This window comes from Salvelinus alpinus, chromosome 33 (genome assembly GCF_045679555.1).
Source record: "Salvelinus alpinus chromosome 33, SLU_Salpinus.1, whole genome shotgun sequence".
Taxonomy (NCBI): domain Eukaryota; kingdom Metazoa; phylum Chordata; class Actinopteri; order Salmoniformes; family Salmonidae; genus Salvelinus; species Salvelinus alpinus.
The window spans coordinates 2876456-2902760 of record NC_092118.1 but is presented as its reverse complement, the minus strand read 5'-3'; the positions used below and the strand labels follow the sequence as shown (position 1 = coordinate 2902760).

At 40.9% G+C, this 26305-nt stretch overlaps 1 protein-coding gene across 3 annotated transcripts in view; it reads right to left on the bottom strand.

Moving 5' to 3' along the window:
* The window catches only part of LOC139562922 (sodium- and chloride-dependent glycine transporter 2-like), a 57481-nt gene extending 32059 nt beyond the window's left edge, over nt 1–25422 (bottom strand). Inside the window, exons 1-9 of one of the 3 annotated variants that reach the window (XM_071381095.1) lie at nt 25105–25422; nt 23610–24080; nt 22187–22325; nt 20937–21068; nt 20582–20755; nt 17683–17833; nt 17112–17244; nt 16742–16876; nt 16510–16613 (exon numbers count right to left, since the gene is read on the bottom strand). In XM_071381095.1, the coding sequence (XP_071237196.1) occupies nt 16510–16613; nt 16742–16876; nt 17112–17244; nt 17683–17833; nt 20582–20755; nt 20937–21068; nt 22187–22325; nt 23610–24080; nt 25105–25107 (1442 nt within the window). In that variant the 5' untranslated portion in view covers nt 25108–25422. Of the gene's footprint in view, nt 1–16509; nt 16614–16741; nt 16877–17111; nt 17245–17682; nt 17834–20581; nt 20756–20936; nt 21069–22186; nt 22326–23609; nt 24090–24275; nt 24561–25104 lie in introns of those variants that run through there. The other 2 variants (XM_071381096.1, XM_071381093.1) reach the window with 2 other exon arrangements.
* Nucleotides 25423–26305: the final 883 nt, after the last annotated feature.

Genomic DNA, 26305 nt, shown 5'->3' with positions numbered 1-26305 from the left:
AAAATGAAACCATCTGGTATTCAGCTAGATAACAACACAATGTCAAATACAGGTAGACTAGTCAAATAATTAACATCCAATGCCATGAACCGTTACTTTCTCGTGGTAATTCCACTAATGGTCCGTATGTAGCCAAACGTAGCTGCTGCTCATGTTGGTATCTGTACTGATGGCGCAAAAGCCATGACAGGGAGACATAATGGAGTGGTAAGGCGCATGCAAGCAGTTGCTCCCGACGCCACTTGGGTACACTGCAGCATCTACCGAGAGGCTCTTGCTGCCAAGGGAATGCCTGACAGCTTGAAAGATGTTTTGGACACTACAGTGAAAATGGTGAACTCTGTTTAAGCAAGGTCCCTGAACTCTCGTGTATTTTCTGCGCAATGCAATGATATGGGGAGCGACCATGTAACGCTTTTACAACATACAGAAGTGCGCTGATTATCAAGGGGCAAAGTATTGACACGTTTTTAAAAAATTGAGAGACGAGCTTAAAGTTCTTTACTGACCATAATTTTCACTTGTCTGACCGCTTGCATGATGACAAGTTTCTCACACGACTGGCCTATCTGGGTGATGTTTTTTTCTTGCCTGAATGATCTGAATCTAGGATTACAGGGACTCTCTGCAACTATATTCAATATGCGGGACAAAATTGAGGCTATGATTAAGAAGTTGGAGCTCTTCTCTGTCTGCATTAACAAGGACAACACACAGGTCTTTCTATCATTGTACAATGTTTTTGTGTGCAAATGAACTCAAGCTTACGGACAATGTCAAATGTGATATAGCAAAGCACCTGAGTGAGTTGGGTGTGCAATTACGCAGGTACTTTCCCGAAACGGGTGAAACAAACAAGTGGATTCATTATCCCTTTCATGCCCTGCCTCCAGTCCACTGACCGATATCTGAACAAGAAAGCCTCGTCGAAATTGCATCAAGCGGTTTTGTGAAAAATGTATTTAACCAGAAGCCACTGCCAGATTTCTGGATTGGGCTGCGCTCAGGGTATTCTGCCTTGGCAAATCGAGTTGTTAAGACACTGATGCCCTTTGCAACCACTTACCTACGTAAGAGTAGATTCTCTGAAAAGAGTGGATTCTCTGAAAATTATTTAAGACTGAGACTCTCTCCAATACAACCCAACATTGCAGAGTTATGTGCATCCTTTCAACCCTTCTCATTAACCTGTGGTGAGTTATTTTCGATTAACAAATCGAATGGTTAATGGTTAAATAAAGAGCAAAATTATTGATTATTATTATATTATTATTTGTGCCCTGGTCCTATAAGAGTTCTTTGTCACTTCCTACGAGCCGGGTTGTGACAAACACTCACACTCATTCTTATGTTCAATAAATGTATCGTATAGTGTGTGTGTGGCAGGCTTACAATGATGGCAAAAAACTATATTTGAGAGTGCGCTGACCCTGGTGCTAGAGGGGGTATGCAGCTGGAGTTTGAATGTTTGAAGGGGTACGGGACTATAAAAAGTTTGGGAACCACTGCATTAGATATACCAAATTGAAAAACTCTGACCGTCATATAATTGTGGAGAGAAATTTTAAAACAAATCTCACCCTAGTTGTTTGTTCATGATCAACAGTATATTATTCAGAGCTTTTTTCTACTAGTTGCATACCAGATCCTGTTGTGACAGTTACATTTTTCTCATCCATTTTTCTCTCTCCGGCTGATAAACATGCCCCTTTCAAGCGACTCAGAGTCAAAAAGCGAACTAACCCATGGTATTCTCCTGTACTCTCAGACCTCCTCTTGATAAGAAATCAAGCCTGGGCCAAGACTAGACAAACTGGCTCGCTAGCTGACTGGCAGCTACTTATGCAATTGAGAAATAGGTGCACTGCCTCTGTTAAACAGGCCAGATCAAACTACTTCCTTAGCACTATGATCCCTCTAAATTCTGGAAAACTGTTAATTCACTAATGCGGGGTAATTCCTCTACTTCCCGGCCCAAGCAAGTCGTTTTAGACTCATCATTACTGAGAAAGTTTTGTGATGCTTATAATCAGCATTTTATCTCAGCTGGTCTCCAATTTTAAAGAAATGGTGGTCTTGGCCAGTCAGTTGACTGTTCTTCCCACATACAGCCTCCAGTTGCCTCAATGTATATCAGTCAACCTCAAGTGACTTAGGAAATGGTCGTGGACGGAGCAATTCCCGTACCAGTCCGCGATGCAACCGGTCAAGACACTATTGATGGTGCAGCGGTAGTATTTGGAGAGGACCCGGGTGGCATTTCTTCAGCCACCTTAGGAAGTAGAGACTCTGTTGCGCCCTCTTGACAAGAGTGGGGGTGTTGGCCCATGTCAAGTCCTTGGTGATGTGGACGCTGAGGTGCAAGAGGCGTGCAAGAGGCGTCACTACAGTCCCTGGTTCGAAACCAGGCTGTACCACATCCGGCCGTGATTGGGAGTCCCATAGGGCGGCGCACAATTGGCCCAGCGTCGTCCGAGTTTGGCCGTCATTGTAAATAAGAATTTGTTCTTAACTGACTTACCTAGTTAAATAAAGGTTACACACACGCACACACACACACACTACAAAGGGAAGCACAGCCGAGAGCTGCCCAGTAACACAAGCCTACCTGACGAGCTAAACTACTTCTATGCTTGCTTCGAGGCAAATAAGACTGAAACAGGCATGCGAGCACCAGCTGTACAGGAAGACTGTGTGATCCCGCTCTCCGCAGCCGATGTGAGTAAAACCTTTAGACAGGTCAACATTCACAAGGCTGCAGGGCCAGACGGATTACCAGGACGTGTACTGCGAGCATGCGCTGACCAACTAGCAAGTGTCTTCATTGACATTTTCAACCTCTCCCTGTCTGAGTCTGTAATACCAACATGTTTTAAGCAGACCACCATAGTGCCTGTGCCCAAGAACAAGTAACCTGCCTAAATGACTACCGACCCGTAGCACTCACGTCTGTAGCCATGAAGTGCTTTGAAAGGATGGTCATGGCTCAACACCATCAACCCAGAAACCCTATACCCACTCTAATGTGTATACTGCCCCAACAGATCCACAGATGATGCAATCCTATTGCACTCCACACTGCCCTTTCCCACCTGGACAAAAGGAACACCTATGTGAGAATTCTATTATTTGACATCAGCTCAGCGTTCAACACCATAGTACCCTCAAAGCTCATCAATAAGCTAACGACCCTAGGACTAAACACCTCCCTCTGCAACTGGATCCTGGACTTCCTGATGGGCTGTCCCCAGGTGGTAAGGGTAGGTAACAACACATCCACCACGCTGATTCTCAACACGGGGGCCTCTCAGGGGTGCGTGCTCAGCCCCCTCCTGTACTCCCTGCTAACTCATGACTGCACGGCCAGGCACGACTCCAACAGCATCATTAAATTTGCAGATGACCCAACAGTGGTAGGCCTGATGACCGACAACAACGAGACAGCCTATAGGGAGGTCAGAGACCTGGCCGTGTGGTGCAAGGACAACAACCACTCCCTCAACGTGATCAAGACAAAGGAGATGATTGTGGACTACAGGAAAAAGAGGACTGAGAACGCCCCCATTCTCATCGACGGGGCTGCAGTGGAGCAGGTTGAGAGCTTCAAGTTCCTTGGTGTCCACATCACCAACAAACTAACATGGTCCAAGCACACCAAGATAGTCGTGAAGAGGGCACGACAAAACCTATACCCCCTCAGGAGACTGAAAAGATTTGTCATGGGTCCTCAGATCCTCAAAAAGTTCTACAGCTGCACCATCGAGAGCATCCTGACTGGTTGCATCACTGCCTGGTATGGCAACTGCTCGGCCTCCGACCGTAAGGCACTACAGAGGGTAGTGCGAACGGCCCAGTACATCACTGGGGCCAAGCTTCCTGCCATCCAAGACCTCTATACCAGGCGGTGTCAGAGGAAGGCCCTAAAAATTGTCAAAGACTCTAGCCACCCTAGTCATAGACTGTTCTCCCTGCTACCACACGGCAAGTGGTACCGGAGTGCCAAATCTAGGTCCAAGAGGCTTCTTAACAGCTTCTACCCCCAAGTCATAAGACTCCTGAACATCTAGTCAAATGGCTACCCAGACTATTCGCATTGCCCCGCCCCCTCTCTCCACACCACTGCCACTCTCTGTCGTCATCTATGCATAGTCACTTTAATTAACTCTACCTTCATGTACATACTACCTCAACTAACCAGTGCCTCCACACATTGACTCTGTACCAGCACCCCCATGTATATATTGTTGATTTTTACTGCTGCTCTTTAATTATTTGTTACTTTTATCTCTTATTCTTATCCGTATTATTTGAAACTGCACTGTCGGTTAGGGGCTCGTAAGTAAGCATTTCACTGTAAGTCTACACCTGTTGTATTCGGTGCATGTGACTAATAAAATTTGATTTGATTTGACACCACACTGACCCAAAAAATATTTTGTTGGCATTTACCTATGTCCCAATTAGCAGTAAAACATAATCAAAACCTATTTCTTTCACTTACTTGCTGTGCAGTTTCGTCGTTCATTTTTTCAGTCATTTTATTCTCAACCAGGATTTCTATGGAACTGCGTTTGGGTCTTTGCATCTCAAAAAAGATACACGTCAAATAGTGTTAGAAATACACGTCAAATAGTGTTAGAAATACACGTCAAATAGTGTTAGAAATACACGTCAGATAGTGTTAGAAATACACGTCAAATAACACTATTTGAAGTATCAAATAAGCTTGTTGACCAATCAGGACCTGAATAATAATTTAACACATTCATACATTTTTACGTAATTATTACACATTGATTACACTAACCCTCGTATTTCATATGTCACAATGATTCACCGATATGTATGCTATGATGCTGGTAAAGTTGTCTCGCTCACCTACAGTGCTGGTCATAAAAAAAAGTTAGCTAGCTCATGGATGCAAACAATGTTCTTCCCCAAAAACATTGCCAAACGACATAATCTGTTTCAGTAGCTATAGTCATCATCTAAAATAACCCTAATTTATAAGACATTTCTTATTTGATTAATAGTGGTCGGACCCATCTATGTGAAGCTAGCCACAATAAGGATTAGCCACAATAGTGGACTTTGCGGTTAGCCTTCAAAATAAAAGTATGTAATTGACAGTAATGCAAATGCAGACAAATAATAGAATTATGCCATAATTGAATAGATCATGATAAACGAGGTTGGAAGGTTGTTATATAAAATCAACAAAAGACAATAATTTGTTAATTTGACAAAAATCTGTTGAAATCACACTGGATGTATTAGACTTTAGAATTGCATTGGGGGCATACTTATTTCACTGTACAGTCTTACCTATGGATTGTGGATCAATGACATGGGGTATCAGTCTACTCAGTGACACTCAGAGATTTTTAGCATCATAGCTCTTATTGCGGGACTCCGAAACAACTGTGAATTGAGCCACATTTATTGTCAACCTATGTGTATTGAACACTATTCCCGAGGAGAAACAATACTGCGTGGATCTTCTTGAGTCTGAGGAGGACGTTGAGAAAAAATATATTGGGTTTTGAATAGACTGTTACCCCATTTCATTGATCCCCAATCCTTAGGTAAAGCTGTACAGTGCAATATGAATGTCAATACACACAATAGGCTGATTAGGGAGGTGATTTCACACAGTTACAGTCCCGCGATAAGAGCTACAACGCTAAAATTTGCGTAAACTCTTCACAGTTGTGTTCTGTGGGTGTCACCGAGTAGACTGATACCCCAATTCATTGCTTCACATTCCAACCTTGTTTAACATTATCTAGTCTAAATGTGCCATGATTCCACCAATTGTAACCTTCTGCATCACTTTCAGAGGTACTTTTTATTTTGAAAGCAATCTGCAAATTCCACTATTGTGCCTAATCAGTATTGTGGCTAGCTTCACAACACATAACCTGGTCAGGTCGAGCCTCACTAGCCAGATGAAGCTAGCTGGCTGCTTATAACGTTACCTTTAGGCAACAATGTTAAGTAGCTGGCTAGCTATTTGTTTTCAAGAACTGAAGTTCAATTTCAATAGGCGAACAACAAGTGGCTACCTAGCTTATGCTTACTCACAAGGGTTCCTAAATCATCGCTAAGAATAGTGAAAATGACTGCAGTTTCTACTCGTCATTGTTTTCAGGCTGGTTGTACTGGTGCTAGCTAGGTACCAAGCTAAAGCTACCCCAGAAGTTGCGGTCGAACCAAATAATGCTTTATTACCAACGCGGTGTTGTAAACACATCGTTCGTGGCCGGTGTTTGCTTGTTTGCAGACTTTTTTTGTACAGCTTTGACAGCGCTACAGACAGTAATGGTGGAGCTTGGCAAATTCAGAACACACAACATTCTATAATAGAACTGTGTTATTTGACGTGTCAAATTAAAAGCTTAAATAACGCTACAAATAGTGTTATTGTCAAATAGTGTTATTTGACATGTATCTTTTTGGACACACAAAGACCCAAACGGCGTTCCATAGTATGTCGTGAAGCTAATAACAGTGACGCTATTACTGTGTAACTCCAGCAGGGCAACATCTGATCAATAGCGCACTTTTTAAACATTAGTGTGTACTAGTGCTCGACTAGTCGCGAAAGCCAACATCACCCAAGACAGAGAACGGTTGATTGTCAAGGGCAATGAATTCCATTATCTTGGCGTTAATGGATTTCACCTTCAAGTTGTCTCGCTGAAATTGTCTTACTCTTTCAAATGACTGCTCGATCCACACAGCAGACATTGTGGGCTAGGTTAGGAATGCTGTGTTGCAGGTGTAGCGCAAAATGTTTTTGCGCATCGTTTTTTTTTTTTTTTTTACATCGGCGTTAAACTAGACATCGGGCCGATACCGATGTTGGCATTTTTAGCTAATATCGTCTGATTCCAATATGTTCACTGATATATTGTGCATCTCTAGAAGAATGTTATTTGTTTCTGGCCATTTTGAGCCTGTATTCGAAACCACAAATGCTGATGCTCCAGATACTCAACTAGTCTAAAGAAGGCCAGGTTTATTGCTTCTTTAATCAGGACAACAGTTTTCAGCTGTGCTAATATAATTGCAAAAAGCTTTTCTAATGATCAATTAGCCTTCTAAAACGATAAACTTGGATTAGCTAACACAATGTGCCATTGGAACACAGGAGTGATGGTTGCTGAAAATGGGCCTCTGTACGCCTATGTAGATATTCCATAAATAATCTGCCATTTCCAGCTACAATAGTCATTTACAACATTAACAATGTCTACATTGTATTTCTGATCAATTTGATGATATTTTAATGGACAAAAAAATTGCTTTTCTTTCAAAAACAAGGACATTTCAATGTGACCCCAAACTTTTGAAGGAAGTGTAAGTGAAATTATGTACAGTTAAGATTTGTCCATAGGAACAATGACCAAAGAAAGAGGTATATTCAACGTCTGTAAATTGTATTTTCAACTTTCACTTAGACCTGAAAGATGTCTTTCAACGTCCGTAAAATATGTATTTTCAACATCCTTAAAATACGTACTTATTTACCTTTTTTACGTCTTTTTGGCGATGTTCAATTTGAGTCCAGGTTGCTGCCAACATTTCAAGATATTCTTTCCCTTTAACTATTATCATCAGTAACAATAACATCTATTCTTTGTACAGACTATGGATAAGTTATCTATTTCACAATAATTTTGGAAAGTATTTTCACGTTTACTATCGTGGTAATTTACAGGTAACTGCCAAAATAAAGGAAACACTTGCGTAAATAACGGATGCAAACAGGGCTCTAAAGTACATATGCTCCTTCATATTTTGCTGTGAAACCTGACAATTTATTTTGGAAGCACCGGTGAGACCAGGAAAAAAAAATCACCCAGATAATAATTATTGTAATGAAAGGCTTCACTGTGCAGTTGTTTCCGAGAGCCCTAGAGAAAAAAGTGTGTGCAGATTCGTTCAATCCAAAGCCTACATGTAAAGAATATTAAAGAATGCATCAGAGATTTGTATTTCTTGAAACTTTCTGAAGACGTAACGGCACGGAAATGCCTGTGTCTACCACTTTGTTTAGCCAGTTAGCGATGCTGAAATAGTATTTTCCATAAAACCTTCCAAATTAAATATTAATAACTGCACAAAGTAGGCTTAATAATATCATGATGATTTGTATCACTCAGGGGGTCTTTTATTTAGCAAACTCTGCTATTGCGCATGCAGTACAGAAACACCTCCGGACTCTTGAGGTGTACAATCAGGGACGTCATGCAGCCCAAAAATCGAAGAGAATTTTGTATTTTCAAACACCTGAAACAGCTTTTTCCTGCAATCTAGAGCCATAATCAGTATGCTTAATTCTATGTAAAAAATATGTATATTTTTCTGCATATCTAAGCATACCTCTTGAGCTGTCTGTATCCTCCTGACTGGTGGTTCTTTTTAAAAATAAATGTCACATGCTTCTCTGCATCTCTGCTAAAAACTGGGGAAAAGATTGAAAGGAATGAGTCTTATTCAGTAGATTTAGTTATTCCTTGCTTTTCTAAAGTCTACCAACCTTGCCAGCAGGATAAGACACAGGTAACTGCCAAAATAATGGAAACATTTGAGTAAATTAGGGATACAAAGTATATTGAAAGCATCCCATCATGCTTAGGGTCATGTATTATTATCATGCCATTATTTTGGCTACCATAGCTATGCCCCCATATAATGACAAATTGCTCCATCCATAGGGCAAGAGTGGTCACTAAATGGCTTGATGAACATGAAAACATGCCATGGCGGTCTCAGTCACCATTATCTGAACCAAATTAAACACTTATGGGAGATTCTGGAGCGGTGCCTGAGACAGCGTTTTCCAGCACCATCAACAAAACCCCAAATTATGGAAATGTCTCTTAAAAAATCCCTCCAATAGAGTTCCAGACACATGTAGAATCTATGCCAAGGTGCATTGAAGTTGTTCTGGCTCATGGTGATCCAACTCCCTATTAAGAGAATTTATGTCTAGTAAATAGTCCAAATAAAGAAAAACCCTTAAATGTGTAGGTGTGTGACTTTTGACTGGTACTGTATATATAGTACCGGTCAAAAGTTTGGACACACCTACTCATTCAAGGGTTTTTCTTTATTTTTACTATTTTCTACATTGTAGGGTATTAGTGAAGACATCAAAACTATGAAATAACACATATGGAATCATGTAGTAACCAAAAAAGTGTTAAACAAATCAAAATATATTTTACATTTGATATTCTTCAAAGTAGCCACCCTTTGCCTTGATGACAGCTTTGCACACTCTTTGCATTCTCTCAAACAGCTTCATGAGGTAGTCACCTGGTATGCATTTCAATTAACAGGTGTGCCTTGTTAAAAGTTAATTTGTGGAATTTCTTTCCTTCTTAATGCATTTGAGCCAATCAGTTTTGTTATGACAGAAGATAGCAATATTTGGTAAAAGTCCAAGTACATATAATTTAATATGTTTATTGTTTGTTTATCTTTTTTATGTATTTGTCTACAAGTTTATATATGTTTACAACAAGCAAGGGGAAGAAATCAGAATAGGGGCATTGGGGAATAATACAATTTTGTACGGAATACATTTGTAGTGAAGCCGTCTCTAGAGTAATGCAAGGTCTCTTTCATGATCATGTGAAACGTCAATTGCTATGGAAATGCTGGGATGTGTTTTTCAATGATGTTAAAGGTAATTATGATGCAACGATGACGGTGATACGATATGGATTACAATTATCATCATGAATAGTAAGGCTATACACACTACATGTTACACACATAGACACTCAACCATGCAAATTGGCGGAGTTATTATATATTTGGACATCACACATTACAGTCTACCTCTTATTCAGACATCGTACACACTTTCACTAAATCACATCCAATATCATACATATCAACATACTCAGATTTACTACACACATAATATCTTGTCTCAATTTTCTAACATCTGTGGCATTGGCTCACAGGCAAAAAGGCAAGGGAATAAAACAAATATCGCTAGAACCTATTTTTGAATTCAAAATATCTCTAATTTTGACCGTCATAATACCTCTGATGGCAGTAACTTTACAAGCACTAATTATGGTCAATTTAGACTGAGAATAGTATCTAGTTATGGTAAGGGGTGAAATAAATATAGCCAGTCATAAGTGTAACGGTTTAGCAGATTATAAAAAAAGAAGATCAGTCTTTACATGGCTAAAAGAAAAGGAATATAACATATACTGTTTACAAGACACTCACTCTACATCCTTAGATGAAGATGCGTTGAAAAAGGAATGGGGTGGTGAAATAATTTTATGTCATGGACAAAGGAACTCAAAGGTGTGATAATATTCATTAACAAAAATGTAGATCTGAATGTGCAAATAGTCAGGAATGATTCGCAAGGAAGGTGGATCTTTTTGAATATGAAAGTGGACGAAAAAGAGATTTGGCTCATTAATCTATATTGTTCAAATCAGGATGATCCATACTTCTTCGAAAACATTTATACCAATTTATTGAACTTACAGGCAACAAATGATCAAATCATTATGGTAGGAGACTATAACACCTCAATGGACACCTTAAGTACCTCAATGGACCGTAAAGGTAATCACTCTACAAACTATCATCACCGTGCCCTTTAAGGAATCACAAATATTATGGACATATTAGAAATAGTGGATATTTGGAGACTAAAAAACCCCGACCTAGTGAGATATACATGTAGGAGACTTAATCAAGCTAGTCGTCTTGACTACTTTCTCGTCTCTTCTTCTCTCTTGTATCAAAGGTTAAAAAAGTTTTAATAGGAGACAATGCGATCGGATCATCATCAAATTGGCATTCACATAACTCTTATAGATTTTTCACATGGACGGGGATATTGGAAATGTAATCAAAGTTTACTGGAGGACAACTTATTTTGAACTAAGACAAAATCATTTATAACTGAATTTTTCCAGTATAATAAGGTTCAGCAAATCCCTTTATTGTTTGGGATACCTTTAAATGTGCCTTCAGAGGTCATTCAATTCAATATTCATCACTAATAAAAAAGCAGTTTCTGGCTAAAGAGACAAGACTAACAAGGGAAATCCATGAACTAATAGTACAGGTAGATAGCAATAAAAACGATACTACAGAGATACAAAATAAGTCAGAGGAAAAACAAAAAGAACTTGAGGAACTTATTCAAGAACGATCTAATGTACTCTATTACAAAAATAAAGCAAACTGAAAAATGCACAAAATTCTTCCTGAATCTCCAATACAGGAAAGCTAACAAAAGTAATTTGCAGAAACTCATTACTGAAGATGGAGTCATCTATGATTTGCCGAATTATATTTTAAAAGAGGAAGCTAATTATTTTAGGCAGATGTTGAATGAAGATTACGGTAAGGAATTCTTTCCAAATAATATAAACAAAATTTAAAATTACCATAGGCCAAATTACACTAAATGGTTCTCAAGTATATTACTAAGAAAAGCTCATCCATTGTTTAAAAATTACCTTTTTGCCTTTGTGCAGATTGCCATGTCTCATTTTCGATTAATTGAAAATGATACTTTTTTCAAAGTATCTCTCTTTTTCAAACAAGCATTGCAGAGCTGGCTACAATTTCAATTTCATCCCCCTGAAAAGATAGAACAAATATTATGGCTGAACTCAAATGTGCTGGTTGATAAAATACCTGTATTTATGAAGAATACAATATTTTGTTCTTAAATGATATTGTAAATTGGAATGGTAGAGTTATGTCTTTCATGGAGTTATCAGAATTGTACGGGAAGGTCGGCTCAATCCAAGAGTACAACCAATTGATTAAAGCAGGTGGCAGTGGGAGGAGGTAGAGAACTGGTCTGTCTGCCCAATATAAAGGATCAAAACTGGCGGAGGAATAAAAATAGCATAAATAGGAAAGTATACCAGTTTCAATTGAGGACCAGGATGTTGACAACTGTGCCATACAGATTGCAAAATAGTTGGAAGAGATTTTTGATGTACCGATTCCAACTTCTGACTTCAACTGTACATATATATATATATATATATATATATATATATATACACACACACTACCATTCAAAAGTTTGGGGTCACTTAGAAATGTCCTTGTTTTTGAAAGAAAAGCTTTTTTTTAACATCAAATTGACCAGAAATACAGCGTAGACATTGTTAATGTTGTAAATGACTATTGTAGCTGGAAACTGACATTTCTGGGGGGAATGGCCCTAGCCCTCACCCTCCGATCCAACAGGTCCCAGACGTGTTTAATGGGATTGAGATCCGGCCTCTTCGCTGGCCATGGCAGAAAACTGACATTCCTGTTTTGCAGGAAATCACACACAGAACGAGCAGTATGGCTGGTGGCATTGTCATGCTGGAGGGTCATGTCAGGATGAGCCTGCAGGAAGGGTACCACATGAGGGAGGAGGATGTCTCCCTGTAACGCACAGCATTGAGATTGCCTGCAATGACAACAAGCTCAGTCCGATGATGCTGTGACACACCGCCACAGACCATGACGGACCCTCCACCTCCAACGCGATCCCGCTCCAGAGTACAGTCCTCGGTGTAACGCTCATACCTTCGACGATAAACGCAAATCTGACCATCACCCCTGGTGAGACAAAACCGTGACTCGTCAGTGAAGAACCCTTTTTGCCAGTCCTGTCTGGTCCAGCGACGGTGGGTTGCCCATAGGCAACGTTGTTGCCGGTGATGTCTGGTGAGGCCTACAAGCCCTCAGTCCAGCCTCTCTCAGCCTATTGCGGACAGTCTGAGTACTGAAGGAGGGATTGTGCGTTCCTGGTGTAACTTGGGCAGTTGTTGTTGCCATCCTGTACCTGTCCCGCAGGTGTGATGTTCGGATGTACCGATCCTGTGCAGGTTTTGTTACACGTGGTCCGCCACTGCGAGGACAATCAGCTGTTCGTCCTGTCTCCCTGTAGCACTGTATTAGGCGTCTCACAGTACGGACATTGCAATGTATTGCCCTGGCCACATCTGCAGTCCTCATGCCTCCTTGCAGTATGTCTAAGCAGTCCTCATTCACGCAGATGAGCAGGGACCCTGGGCATCTTTCTTTTGGTGTTTTTCAGAGGCAGTAGAAAGGTCTCTTTAGTGTCCTAAGTTTTCATAACTGTGACCTTAATTGCCTACCGTCTGTATGCTGTTAGTGTCTTAACAACCGTTCCACAGGTGCATGTTCATTAATTGTTTATGGTTCATCGAACAAGCATGGGAAACAGTGTTTAAACCCTTTACAATGAAGATCTGTGAAGTTATTTGAATTTTTACGAATTATCTTTGAAAGACAGGGTCCTGAAAAAGGGACGTTTCTTTTTTTGCGGCGTTTATATCGTCAGGTGCTCCGAGATTTGATGTTGTTCTCCTAACTTTTTTAAGTTGGGAGCACCAGTGCTCTCAATGAATATACCTTTTATTTAAAGCCCTGGATACAAAGTATATTGAAACCAGGTGCTTCCACACAGGTGTGGTTCCTGAGTTAATTACGCAATTAACATCCCATGATGCTTAGGGTGATGTATAAAAATGTCCAGTTGTTTTTGTTTGTTTGTTTTAACACACCGGTTGTCACGTTCCTGACCTTATTTCCTTTGTTCTGTATTGTTTAGTTGGTCAGGACGTGAGCTGGGTGGGCATTCTATGTTATGTGTTTCTATGTTGGGTTCATTGTCAACTAGCCTGATATGGTTCTCAATCAGGGGCAGGTGTTTTACGTTTCCTCTGATTGAGAACCATATTAAGGTAGGCTGTTCTCACTGTTTGTTTGTGGGTGATTGTTGCTGTGTCTGTGTTTGTTTCACCACACAGTACTGTTTCGTTTCGTTCGTTCGTTCGTTCGTTTGTTCCTACCTGTTCGTGCGTTCATGTTTTATGTTCTCAAGTTCAGGTCTGTTCACGTCGTTTATTGTTTTGTAGTTTGTTTAAGTGTTTTTCCGTCTTCGTTTACATAATAAATAAGTATGTATTCAAACCACGCTGCATATTGGTCCGATCCTTGAGCGTTACACCGGTGCATGTAATCTCCCGTTAGTAATGTTTTAAGAAATCCAATTCCAACACACAGCTTCGTGTTCGATTCTGCCTGTTGATTGCAATTGGCCTGTATGGTAAAACAAAAAGTGGCATGTGATGTTTCAAAAAATACCTTTTTTAAATATTTGAAATGACCTGAATTCCTGAATTCCCACCAAAATTCCTGGATATTATTGATTTCATGTCTCTCATTCAAAGTGCTCTGTAGTTTAGTTGGTCGAGCAAGGCGCTTGCAATGCCAGGATAGTGTGTTTGATTCCTGGAACCACCCATACGTGAAATGTATGCACGCATGACTGTAAGTCACATTGGATAACAGCGTCTGCTAAATTTTATATATTTATACATGATATATACATTATCATTCTGATGTAATTATATAATGGTTTATGTGCAGTCAACATTTGATAGATTTTCAAAATCCAAAAAGTGTTGAATATCTTGCTCCATTATACAGCTGTTACATTTATCAGAACTGTATTTTTGACCTTTTACACATTTTGATGACCCTTGCTAAAACAACCGTATGTTGTCATCGAGCCATGTGTTCACCTTCAAAGCTACAGTGGGGAGAACAAGTATTTGATACACTGCCGATTTTGCAGGTTTTCCTACTTACAAAGCATGTAGAGGTCTGTCATTTTTATCATAGGTACACTTCAACTGTGAGAGACGGAATCTAAAACAAAAATCCAGAAAATCACATTGTATGATTTTTAAGTAATTAATTTGCATTTTATTGCATGACATAAGTATTTGATCACCTACCAACCAGTAAGAATTCCGGCTCTCACAGACCTGTTAGTTTTTCTTTAAGAAGCCCTCCTGTTCTCCACTCATTACCTGTATTAACTGCACCTGTTTGAACTCGTTACCTGTATAAAAGACACCTGTCCACACACTCAATCAAACAGACTCCAACCTCTCCACAATGGCCAAGACCAGAGAGCTGTGTAAGGACATCAGGGATAAATTGTAGACCTGTACAAGGCTGGGATGGGCTACAGGACAATAGCCAAGCAGCTTGGTGAGAAGGCAACAACTGTTGGCACAATTATTAGAAAATGGAAGAAGTTCAAGATGACGGTCAATCACCCTCGGTCTGGGGCTCCATGCAAGATCTCACCTCGTGGGGCATCAATGATCATGAGGAATGTGAGGGATCAGCCCAGAACTACACGGCAGGACCTGGTCAATGACCTGAAGAGAGCTGGGACCACAGTCTCAAAGAAAACCATTAGTAACACACTACGCCGTTATGGATTAAAATCCTGCAGCGCACGCAAGGTCCCCCTGCTCAAGCCAGCGCATGTCCAGGCCCGTCTGAAGTTTGCCAATGACCATCTGGATGATCCAGAGGAGGAATGGGAGAAGGTCATGTGGTCTGATGAGACAAAAATAGAGCTTTTTGCTCTAAACTCCACTCGCCGTGTTTGGAGGAATAGAAGGATGAGTACAACCCCAAGAACACCATCCCAACCGTGAAGCATGGAGGTGGAAACATCATTCTTTGGGGATGCTTTTCTGCAAAGGGGACAGGACGACTGCACCGTATTGAGGGGAGGATGGATGGGGCCATGTATCGCGAGATCTTGACCAACAACCTCCTTCCCTCAGTAAGAGCATTGAAGATGGGTCGTGGCTGGGTCTTCCAGCATGACAACGACCCGAAACACACAGCCAGGGCAACTAAGGAGTGGCTCCGTAAGAAGCATCTCAAGGTCCTGGAGTGGCCTAGCCAGTCTCCAGACCTGAACCCAATAGAAAATCTTTGGAGGGAGCCGAAAGTCCGTATTGCCCAGCGACAGCCCCGAAACCTGAAGGATCTGGAGAAGGTCTGTATGGAGGAGTGGGCCAAAATCCCTGCTGCAGTGTGTGCAAACCTGGTCAAGAACTACAGGAAACGTATGATCTCTGTAATTGCAAACTAAGGTTTCTGTACCAAATATTCAGTTCTGCTTTTCTGATGTATCAAATACTTATGTCATGCAATAAAATGCAAATTAATTACTTAAAAATCATACAATGTGATTTTCTGGATTTTTGTTTTAGATTCCTTCTCTCACAGTTGAAGTGTACCTATGATAAAAATTACAGACCTCTACATGCGTTGTAAGTAGGAAAACCTGCAAAATCGGCAGTGTATCAAATACTTGTTCTCCCCACTGTACATAACACAGTATGTTACATAAAGCAGGTTGCTGGGACGATAGCAATTTGAGTCTGCGTCGTGTTGATTGGTAACCTCACTCCTCCGGTTTCGAAATGTCTCCACCTGCACCATCGAGTTCCTAGCTTTACGGTGGCGCAGCCGGCTAAAATGTCGCCAAGAGGGGCAGGTCACGTGTGATTGCGAGACAGAGGATTCGAGATCACTCCCAGTGGCGGTTGTAAATGGCAGGAAGCGAAGCTGTTAAGCGGCACAGTGAGAAGTACTTGCCTGTAGCAGTTGTTGTGGAACTTGTTGTAAGAAGACAGTGTGATGAGGCCTCCCCAGGCTGCTGACAGAGAGAAGAAGATCTGGGTGGCAGCATCCTTCCACACCTAGAGGAACACACACAAATTCACACTCCCTGTTAGACACAGAGGGATGGGCGGAGAAATGTGTGTGAACGCATGTGTGCGTGAGTCTATTTGCGTGCCTGTGCGCACTTACGTGTGTGTATGTATACCTTAGCATCATAGAGTTTCTCCCACTTGGGTGTGATGAAGTAGAGGATGCCGTCACCAGCCCCTGGGAGGGTCACTCCTCTGAACAACAGAATGACCAGAACCACATAGGGGAACGTAGCTGTGAAATACACCACCTAGGAGATGGGAGAGGAAGAACGAAACGAAGGGAGAGTTAGCAGGTTGTGTGATAATGCACTGATTCAACACTTTTAGTTTAAAAACAAACCCACTAGAGGGCAACGTTACATATTGATTCACAGAACTAAACACTTTCTTTTATGGTTCTGGGATTTCACAGGGGAGAAATTATTCAAATCCATAGGAGGTTAAAGGAGGTACCACATGAGCAGAGAGAGATAGTTCTCTTACTTTCCCTGATGACTTGATTCCTTTGGCCAGGGAGAGGTAGACTATCAACCAGGCCAGCAACAAGCAGCCTGCGAGGGGCCAGCGGATGTCTCCAGGGTACTCTATCCCTTTGGAGATGTGCAAGACATTGTACCTAGAGAGAGAGAGAGACAGACAGAGAGACAGAGAGACAGAGAGAGAGAGAGAGAGGAGGTTATTTCCAAATCACATAAAACAGCTTTTTCAGATCTGACATTTATTATTCCTACATATCAATCAATAGCGGGAAATAATAGTGTTTATACAGCCCAATAACTGTGGCCTAATTATGTAAGTAAGGAAACCAACATTTACAGTATAGTATGAGAAATCCCAAGTATCATCAGCAGTCAGGCATACTTCAAACATATAGAACTATGTAAATATGATGCAAGTTATTATTGATTTTTTTTTATTACTATATTTTTATTGAATAATTTTTGAGATGTTGTATTGTTTGCAAGGAGAGGTTGCAAGTATGCATTTCATTACACTGTGTACACTGTGCACTGTATCCTGTGTATATGACAAATGAACTTTGATTCGAACTTACTTGAAGTACTCCTCGCTGGGGCTGACGTACGTTTGGTTGTCCGGATAGGTCATGTTAACCAGTTTGCTCAGGTTTCCGATGGCTTGAGCCGACAGACAGAACGAGCTGTTCTTTACAGAGGTGATGTTTTTATCATGGAGGATACACGTGTCTGTCACAACCAGAACAGACAGACAGACAGGTTGACATACACCGTATCGAATCAGAGAAAATAAATACCTCAACAGTGACAGACAGATAGACATCTTTATAATCGGGTTTAAAAAACGGTATCGACTCTCACAATTTGCTCAGGTGGTAGTGTAGAATGTAGAACAGATGTTTTATATGTGTAATGGTTATTTTGATTGTAACAGAACTGTAAATACAAGTTGTGCTTATTATGAAATAAGCTTTTTCCCAAATGTAGCCTACACTTAGAATAAACGTAGAAACGTTAATCATGTTTGACAGAGTAGATCTAATTTCCCTTTGTATAATCATCATACGTTTGTTGTATTACCAATGACACCTACGGGTTGACACAGCATCAATGCCAGTGCAGGCTCCTCAGAGGAGGAAGGGGAGGATCATCCTCCTCAGTGAATTTCATTTTTAAAAATTACAAATTTAAAAATGTATCCTTTTTAGATAAAACTATACTAAATATAATCACGTCACCAAATAATTGATTAAAACACAATATTTTGCAAAGAAGGTCTACAGTAGCCTCTACAGCACTCTGTAGGGTAGCATGGTGTAGCTGGAGGACAGCTAGCTTCCATCCTCCTATGAGTACATTGACTACAATACAAAACCTAGGAGGCTCATGGTTCTCACCCACTTCCATAGACTTAATTATGACAACTTCCGGAGGACGTCCTCCAACCTATCAGAGCTCTTGCAGCATGAACTGACATGTTGTCAACCCAATCGAAGGATCAGAGAATTCATCTAGTACTGAAAGCATGAGCTACAGCTAGCTAGCACTGCAGTGCATGACATGTGATGTGTAGTTGACTCAGAGAGAGAAAGAAAATAGTTGAACAGTTTTCAACAAATTAATTTCTTCCTAAATGAAGTAGAAGCAAGAGAGAAATAGAGAGAGAGAGATTTAGATTTAGTTATATTACCTATGCTGACTATGATGTTACTTTAGCTAATATGGTGACAACGATGTAGGCTGTGTGTAGCGGTTTGGCTTGGAAAGTTATTTTTTTGCCTTGCCTTGTCTTGTGCATTGAAGTCCACAAGCGAGGGGAAGAGGTGAAAGGAGGAGAGCGCATAACGTAGATGCGAGAAGGAATACAATGTGGCTGCTATGAAACTGAGAACTGTATTTACCCATGATCAGGGGTGTAGGAGTCATTTTGGCCTGTTTATGAGTTGTGTATATGTTGTCTGACAAGGGTTATTTTTTACTTGTTTTGTACACTAGAGAGCACTATATGTTGGGGTCATGGGTCACTGATCGAGTGTGCATATAGGTAGCACAGGTGACCAGGAAGGGTTAGCACAGGTGAGAGGAGAGCACATACAGTTCTTACTGTATCACAAATATAGCTTATAGAATGCATCTCTCTGGACCTTTTCTATTGGAATATGGGTTTTGGAGCTATTTATATACGCAATAAATGGGAACGTCACCCCAAGCTGATTTTTATGGACGCGTTATGGACAGCTCTCTCCTGTGCCAGAGGCAGTTCATAGGGAATCGCCACTACAAGGGGTGTTTTCATTCAGCCGATTCTGTTGAAAAACGTTTCTTAAACAGAAGCAAGCGGAACAGAACGGGGATAAACATAACTGAATTTGTCCGAAAGAAACTCTTGTTTGCAACTGTTGGATTAATGATCACACCCACTATCAGCTAGATGCAGGCAAGAGTGTGCAAGGCGGTGTTGAATGTCACTGTCTGCCCATGTGTCACATCAAATACCTTCTCTCGACCTGTGTGCACCTACGTTGTAAACTTTCATTCGTTGGCTAGGTTGTAGCAACCTCATGATGGGTATAGGGATAATTTGAGTATCATGTAGTAGCCTAAACCTATCGCTGTTACATTTAACTGGGTGAATGGAATATGAATGACAGTCATCCAATATGCTGTAATAGAAATAAGGCCATGCTCATGTAAAAAATCATCTGAAACGGCACTGACCGCCACTGATCAATGCTATTCAAGGATACAGTGGAGAGAGACCAGGGAGAGTACAGTTACTGTAATTGACCAAGAGAGGGCGGTCTTGCGCACACTGCGGCACTGCAGCAACTCCACTACAGTAAATGTGTCACGCAAGCAACTTTTGTGCTGAATTCACTAAAATGCAATAGACAAAAACAGGCATTTTCTTAATCAAATTTCGATTTTTTGTTTTGTTTGCCCCATGCAACTGGGAGAAAATTATCCGGTCATACTGGGAGCCTTTCTTTTATCAATTTATCTTATTTTTAAAAATGTATTGCACCCCAATGTAACCTAAAAACAATTACTCATAATTGGACCAGTGCAAAACTAACTTGTCTACTTGGGCGACACCTTAATATTGAAAATACACATGTTGTATAACTGCTTTGTGCTCATGACATGTTTAGAGTAGAATAAAGATATAATCAGGAGAGAAAAAAATATCACACAATTGTAACCTACACACAGTTGAAAAAAGAACTTGAGACCCACAGAAGAAAGATAAAAATCTATATAATAAACCTAGTAAGCAAAAGTAGCACTTTTTAATGTAAATGAAACTAGAAAACAATGCTTAAAATAACTGGCCACTCTACACTATAGGTCAGGTTACAGAAATACCTTAGCTGAGGGGTGCGTTGCGCATTGCGCAATGGTGATGGGTTGCCTATGTGTATGTGTGTGTGCGCATGCATGATCGTGTGTGTGCGTTCTGGCGCATTGTGGTCTTACCTAAGAGAAGCATGTCTTTGTCCTTACAGTCCAACGTGTTCCACTCGTTCTTACAGTTAGCCCATGGCAGTGAGCCCTTCAACGAAGCGAACAGGTAGTACAGTGTCCAGCACATAATAATGTTATAGTATATGGCTATCAAGACAGATATTATCAACATGGCAATCCCGCAACCTAAAATAAATAAATGAGACGAAATATATAAATTACTCTTAAGCAGGCAGAGGAGCTTGATCAAAAGTTCGTATATCATAATAAGTAGTTATCATTTTTTTTTCTTCTGAAGTTACACATTACACGTTTTAAATACGTGACTTTATGAGTTTGGATCGCAGCCTGTATATGCGTAGTTTACCTTGCAGAGCTGGAATGGCTTTCCACACGGACACCGGGCCCTGGCTGGCAAACTGACCCAGGGAAACCTCCAATAAAAAGATAGGGATCCCGGCGAGGCACAACATTATCAGGTAGGGGATCAAAAAAGCACCTATACACACAGGGAAACGGGGAAGTATTTCAAAGTAGCGCACAGGTACAACTTGGCTCACGTGATTTAAAGAGAAGGCTATAACAGACTTAATTCGACTGCCTTTCTCATGAAATAAAGAGATTACGTATAGCGGGTAATAATGAAATAAATGTGACATGTCTAATTAGGCTACATGCAAGGGAAGCAAATAAGTATAACACCTACATTGTAAACGTTCATTCGTAGGCTAGGTTGTAGCAACCTCATGATGGGTATAGGGATAATTTGAGTATCATGTAGTAGCCTAAACCTATCGCTGTTACATTGAACTGGGTGAATGGAATATGAATGACAGTCATCCAATATGCTAAAAAAAAAGGCCAATCTCATAAAAAAAAATGGTGTTATACTTATTTGCTTCCTTTGCATGTAGCCTAATTAGTTCTATAAGGTCATTCATTCACCCATCATGAGTGTAGACCAAGCTAAATTGAAATGAAGATAGGCCTAGTAATAATAATAATTATAATAATATAAATATTTTATTTACAGATCTGATTATCAATCGTAAAGCCTAAATAAATTAACTAAAATCCACGAAAAAGAGTAGTCTCCTAGAAGCTGAAAAATAATGTTAGCTAGACGCTTTCTATAACTGTTTGGAAAACGTGTCATAATAAAAAAGTAGCCTATTCCCTTTGAGAAGAAAAAGCAAACAAAAAGGAAAGTCAATAATATGTTTTTCCACACTAATTTCAACTCCAATGATATAGCCTCGCAAGTGAATGAATTAAAGTCATGTATTTTCGTTTGACAATGTTAAATTACATTAAGCATACTGCTGTTTAAACAATGGCAAAACGACAATACAAATCATCCAGGATATGAACACTATTAAGTCGACTTAATCCACATTGTGTTCCTCGAATTGAATTAAATCGTCAATTTCGTTCATATCAATTATGGGTGATGTCAAACATCTAAATATATCACTGTGGAGCAATGGGAATATCTAAGTCAAATAACACTGATCAGTTTTGGGACACGTTTTATTTTCCGCATTTAGGTGCTTGTGCATTTACAACTTTAGTGACATTTGCAGTGCAGGTACATTCTCAACTCAACAATCTCCTTACCTCCACCATTTTGGAAGGCAAGGTATGGAAACCTCCACACGTTTCCCAGTCCCACGGCATAACCAACCATGGACAGGATGAAATCCAATTTATTAGTCCAGTTACCCCTGGCCTTATTCTCATCTCCACTCTCGTCCTCCTGGGAAAAAACAGTGGATTTTAGTGGTTTCATGTACATTAAGTAACCATATTGGACTTCAATTTAGTATAGCCTATCATTAAAACGTCTCAGATCCCAAACCCCTTGCCTTTCTGGGCGAACGATTCGTTTCGTTATTCGATCTATTACATTGGACACAAGTATAGGCTATTTGCAACAGTCAGAAAACACAAATGCACTCTGCTTCGACGCACACAGCAATCGCGGGAATACCACTATTTGATTGATGCGAGCATTTTAAAACATGACAGGACACATTCATATGAATATTCATACAAACAGATCATTCAAATTTAATCATTTCTGATTCCGTGCCAAGAGGGGTAAGAGGGAGACCGGGACCAAGCGTATCAATGGAGCACTGTCAGAAAGGCGGGAGACTAGAGTGAGAGGAGGGGAGAAAGGAGGGGAGAGAGGAGGAGAGTGGCGAGGAATGCCCTCGCGGGGATTGGAACAATGGGCAGAATGCGCAGCCTTATGTAACCCATTGCCAAGCGCTGTCATGGGTTTACTGAGACCAATCCCGAGAGAGCATGATGCGGGGTTTCTATCCCTCGTTCTATCTATACCTGACACACGGAGCAGCGCAGTGCGGGGGATATACCATTACAGTATGCTGATACACAAACAACCATTTTACAGTGGGCATATTCCTTTATCTCACTGCAGTGGGAAGATTCTTTCCATTCAGCACTTTCAAGATGACGTTTTAAGACCAACTTTTGTTGACCGAATTGTATCAAATAGATAGTCTATTCTAGCCAAAGGCAGAAATCGAAATCGATAGCCTACCTTTTTCGTTCTATATTTTGATAATTTCCTCCAATAACTGGGAATTATTCTAAACTATTATATTGGTGAATTCTAGTCCGATTTGTAGACAATTGCAAACTATGGTTACTGCATCTGGCCATCGCAAATGGAAACTCACTTGAATAGGCTATATAGATCATATTCTCTCAAATCACCCCTCAGCGTCAGTCTCCAGAGCTGGACTATCTCAGAAGGAGTCCCATGGGACCGTAATTACAACTTCTCAGCCCGCAGCATGTCACCCCCACCTCGGCTTCCTTATCCGTGAAAGACCTGATAACACCACAGCCAATTCTCTATCTTAATAGGCAATACAGGTTGCATGTCAGATAGATCACCATTCACTCCGAACCGCGGTTCGTCTTGTAATCCAGAAACCCCCCTCTAAGCTCTCCTGACCCCGGTTGGGCTATCCTCCCGTATCGAAACAATTCGTTTGAGCACACTTACCCCGGTCACGGCGCCGGGCTGAACAGACGTGTTGCCATCTGCGCCCAGAATGATGGTGGTCTGACTCATGGTGGTCCAGTTGCCCGATGCATTGTTTTGATCCCCGGTAGCCCTAAGCGGGTCCCCGCCCTGGACAGGGACAACCTGGGCAGCAGAACCACCAACTGAGCTGGTGGAATCCTCACGGAAGGCCGAGTTTGCAGCCACGGATCCAGGCACCGCCGGAGCGGCATTTTTAAATGTTCCATAGACTTTACTGACTTCTCCCGGTTTGTTTTCCGTGGAACAGAAAGTTTTGCTCTCGTTGGATGGCGCTGGCTGAGGGGCCGGGTAAGCGGCGGACGTTTGGTTAAGGGCATTATACGGGTTGTTTGCGGGAACTCCTACCGCTCCCTCCAGCTGGTGCAACGGGTTAAAACCGGTAGGAGCATTGGCCGGCTGTTTGGTCATCTCTCTCTGGTCGGAGAAATCCTGCAACATGTAATTTACAGATGAGGCTCAGCACACAAGACAAGGGATAAAACAAATATATAAAAAGGCTTTACGAACAGAAACACTTTAAGATGCATTTACCAGGTCGGTGTTAGCACTAGTAGGCTATGAATTGAAAATGAGATTATTTTAGCGCTATTATGTTCAGATAAAACCTATAGGCTAATCACCTACAATAAAAACGAATGCAGCTGTGGTGGTTGTTTCTGCAGTATTTTAAAAGCCCTTTGTCGCATGTTTTGGCTCCGCTGCTCTGGGCTTCAGATCACAGTCTGCGGGGGTTTGCTTCTCCTGTTCGCAAGATTCTTTAATTTTACGCCCCATTCCCCCCATGTCATTCAGCTCCACACAGCTACTGATTTTTATGGGCAATAGACAAGCTGCCGGGCTCTTGACAGGTCCCCTCTCCCTGGCAGGCATGTATGATCACTGGCACCGGGCTACAGCTCTGAGAGAACCCGGGCGTGCAGAAATACAAATTACTATCTCCGCATATATAGCCTAACCAAGAGGAAGCAAAGCAATGTAAGAGAGCGCGGGATTTCTAAACACAAACATTTAAATTGAAGTTAAAAAAGGGAAAAAGAAATACAGTTTCTGCGTGTTTTATCTAGCACCTTGCATTTAGGCTGTAAAAAAGGACACGCTCTGATTTCGTTTCTCATATAAATTGCAAACAAATACATTCAAGACAAATAGCCCAACTTGAAGTCCTTGAATGGAAAATATCGAACAAAATACAAGTGTTTTCGATTGAACTTAATGCATCCTTTGCTCAGAGATTGCAAAGTGAATGCAAGTTGTGAAAAGTTTTTGCACCATGGACAACGCACAACGCCGCTACTAAATATCACCCATTATCCAGCATGCAGTTTGAATAAATTAAAATATTTCCACAAAACGAACTTCGGCTGCTTCAACCATTTAGATAAATAAGATAACTTGAAAGACAAACGTAATGTAGAATTAAAAAAAAAAGAAACAAAGTATTTAGCCTACTCACCATTTGTGAAGACGCTTCAGACGTGCTGACGTTGAAAAACAGCTGTAAAGAGAACTGGAAGAAGTAGGAGTGGATTTGGCCGTGCTTAGTGTAAAGCTTTCTATACCTCAGTGGGAAAGATTGGGTTTGCGTCAGCGCGGAGCAAGGTGCCCTTCGCTTGACATTTTCTTGATAATAAGAGTTTGATAAATCATTGGCCTTGGATTCTGATTTTTAAAGCGACACCGGGCGAAGACGCGCAGGATCGTGCCCATGTTGTCCACGCACATGCCGCTCAGTGTGTGCGTGTTTGGACTGACTCATTCATACCAGCTGATTAATAATACACTTTTCTCGAGGGCATGTGTACGTACACACGCGCTAGGGAGGATTTGCATGTAGGCCTACATACATTTTGGGGATGGAGAATGCATGCGGCACTGCAATTGGTGAGCGAAAATGTACCATTCGTGGGAGATACGACGACACTGACGGGGAAACTGTTTCGTTAAATGGTTTCTATTTTTTGCTAAACTATCGGGTTTATTGTGTTGTAAATATGCCTACTTTGCGTTTATGCTATTGAACATTTCTTAAGAAAGTAATATGTCGAAAACACTGAACAGGTAGCTTAACATCTAGTATCATATATTACTTCTTTAGCCTATATTTGAATATTAGGAACACATAATTATATAGGCTACGACATATGATTATCAATATTAAAATATGATTTTTCGTTTCCATAAAGCCTGTGTTAGTAAATGTTTTTTTTTTACAGGCTATACAGTTTGGTCTATACTGTATATTTATCAAAGATTATAAATATCCACATTAACAATTATTTACACCATTATCCTTGTACAACTATTTCTGAAGTGTGTGATGACAAAACCTGCAGACTGCTGCAACGTTTTTTTGTTGTTGAAGCCTCCAGGCTATATATAGGCTTTACTATGCTTCAAGGAATTTAAGCACACATGCGATATAGGGTTATACGTTTCTGTGTGCGTCACCGAGACAAGCACTGATCAAGTGTAGAAAAAAAGTGGGCGAGGTCTTCATGAAACGACTGAAGCTACTCATTTGTTAATCTTTTACGCAAGAAGGACACTTTTTTTAACACGTGGTCATTGAGGTATCGCGCTACACTGGAGGCGTTGGAACTTCCCCAGCACCACAAATAGCCTGCCCTAAAATACTGCATTGCGCACGGCATTGT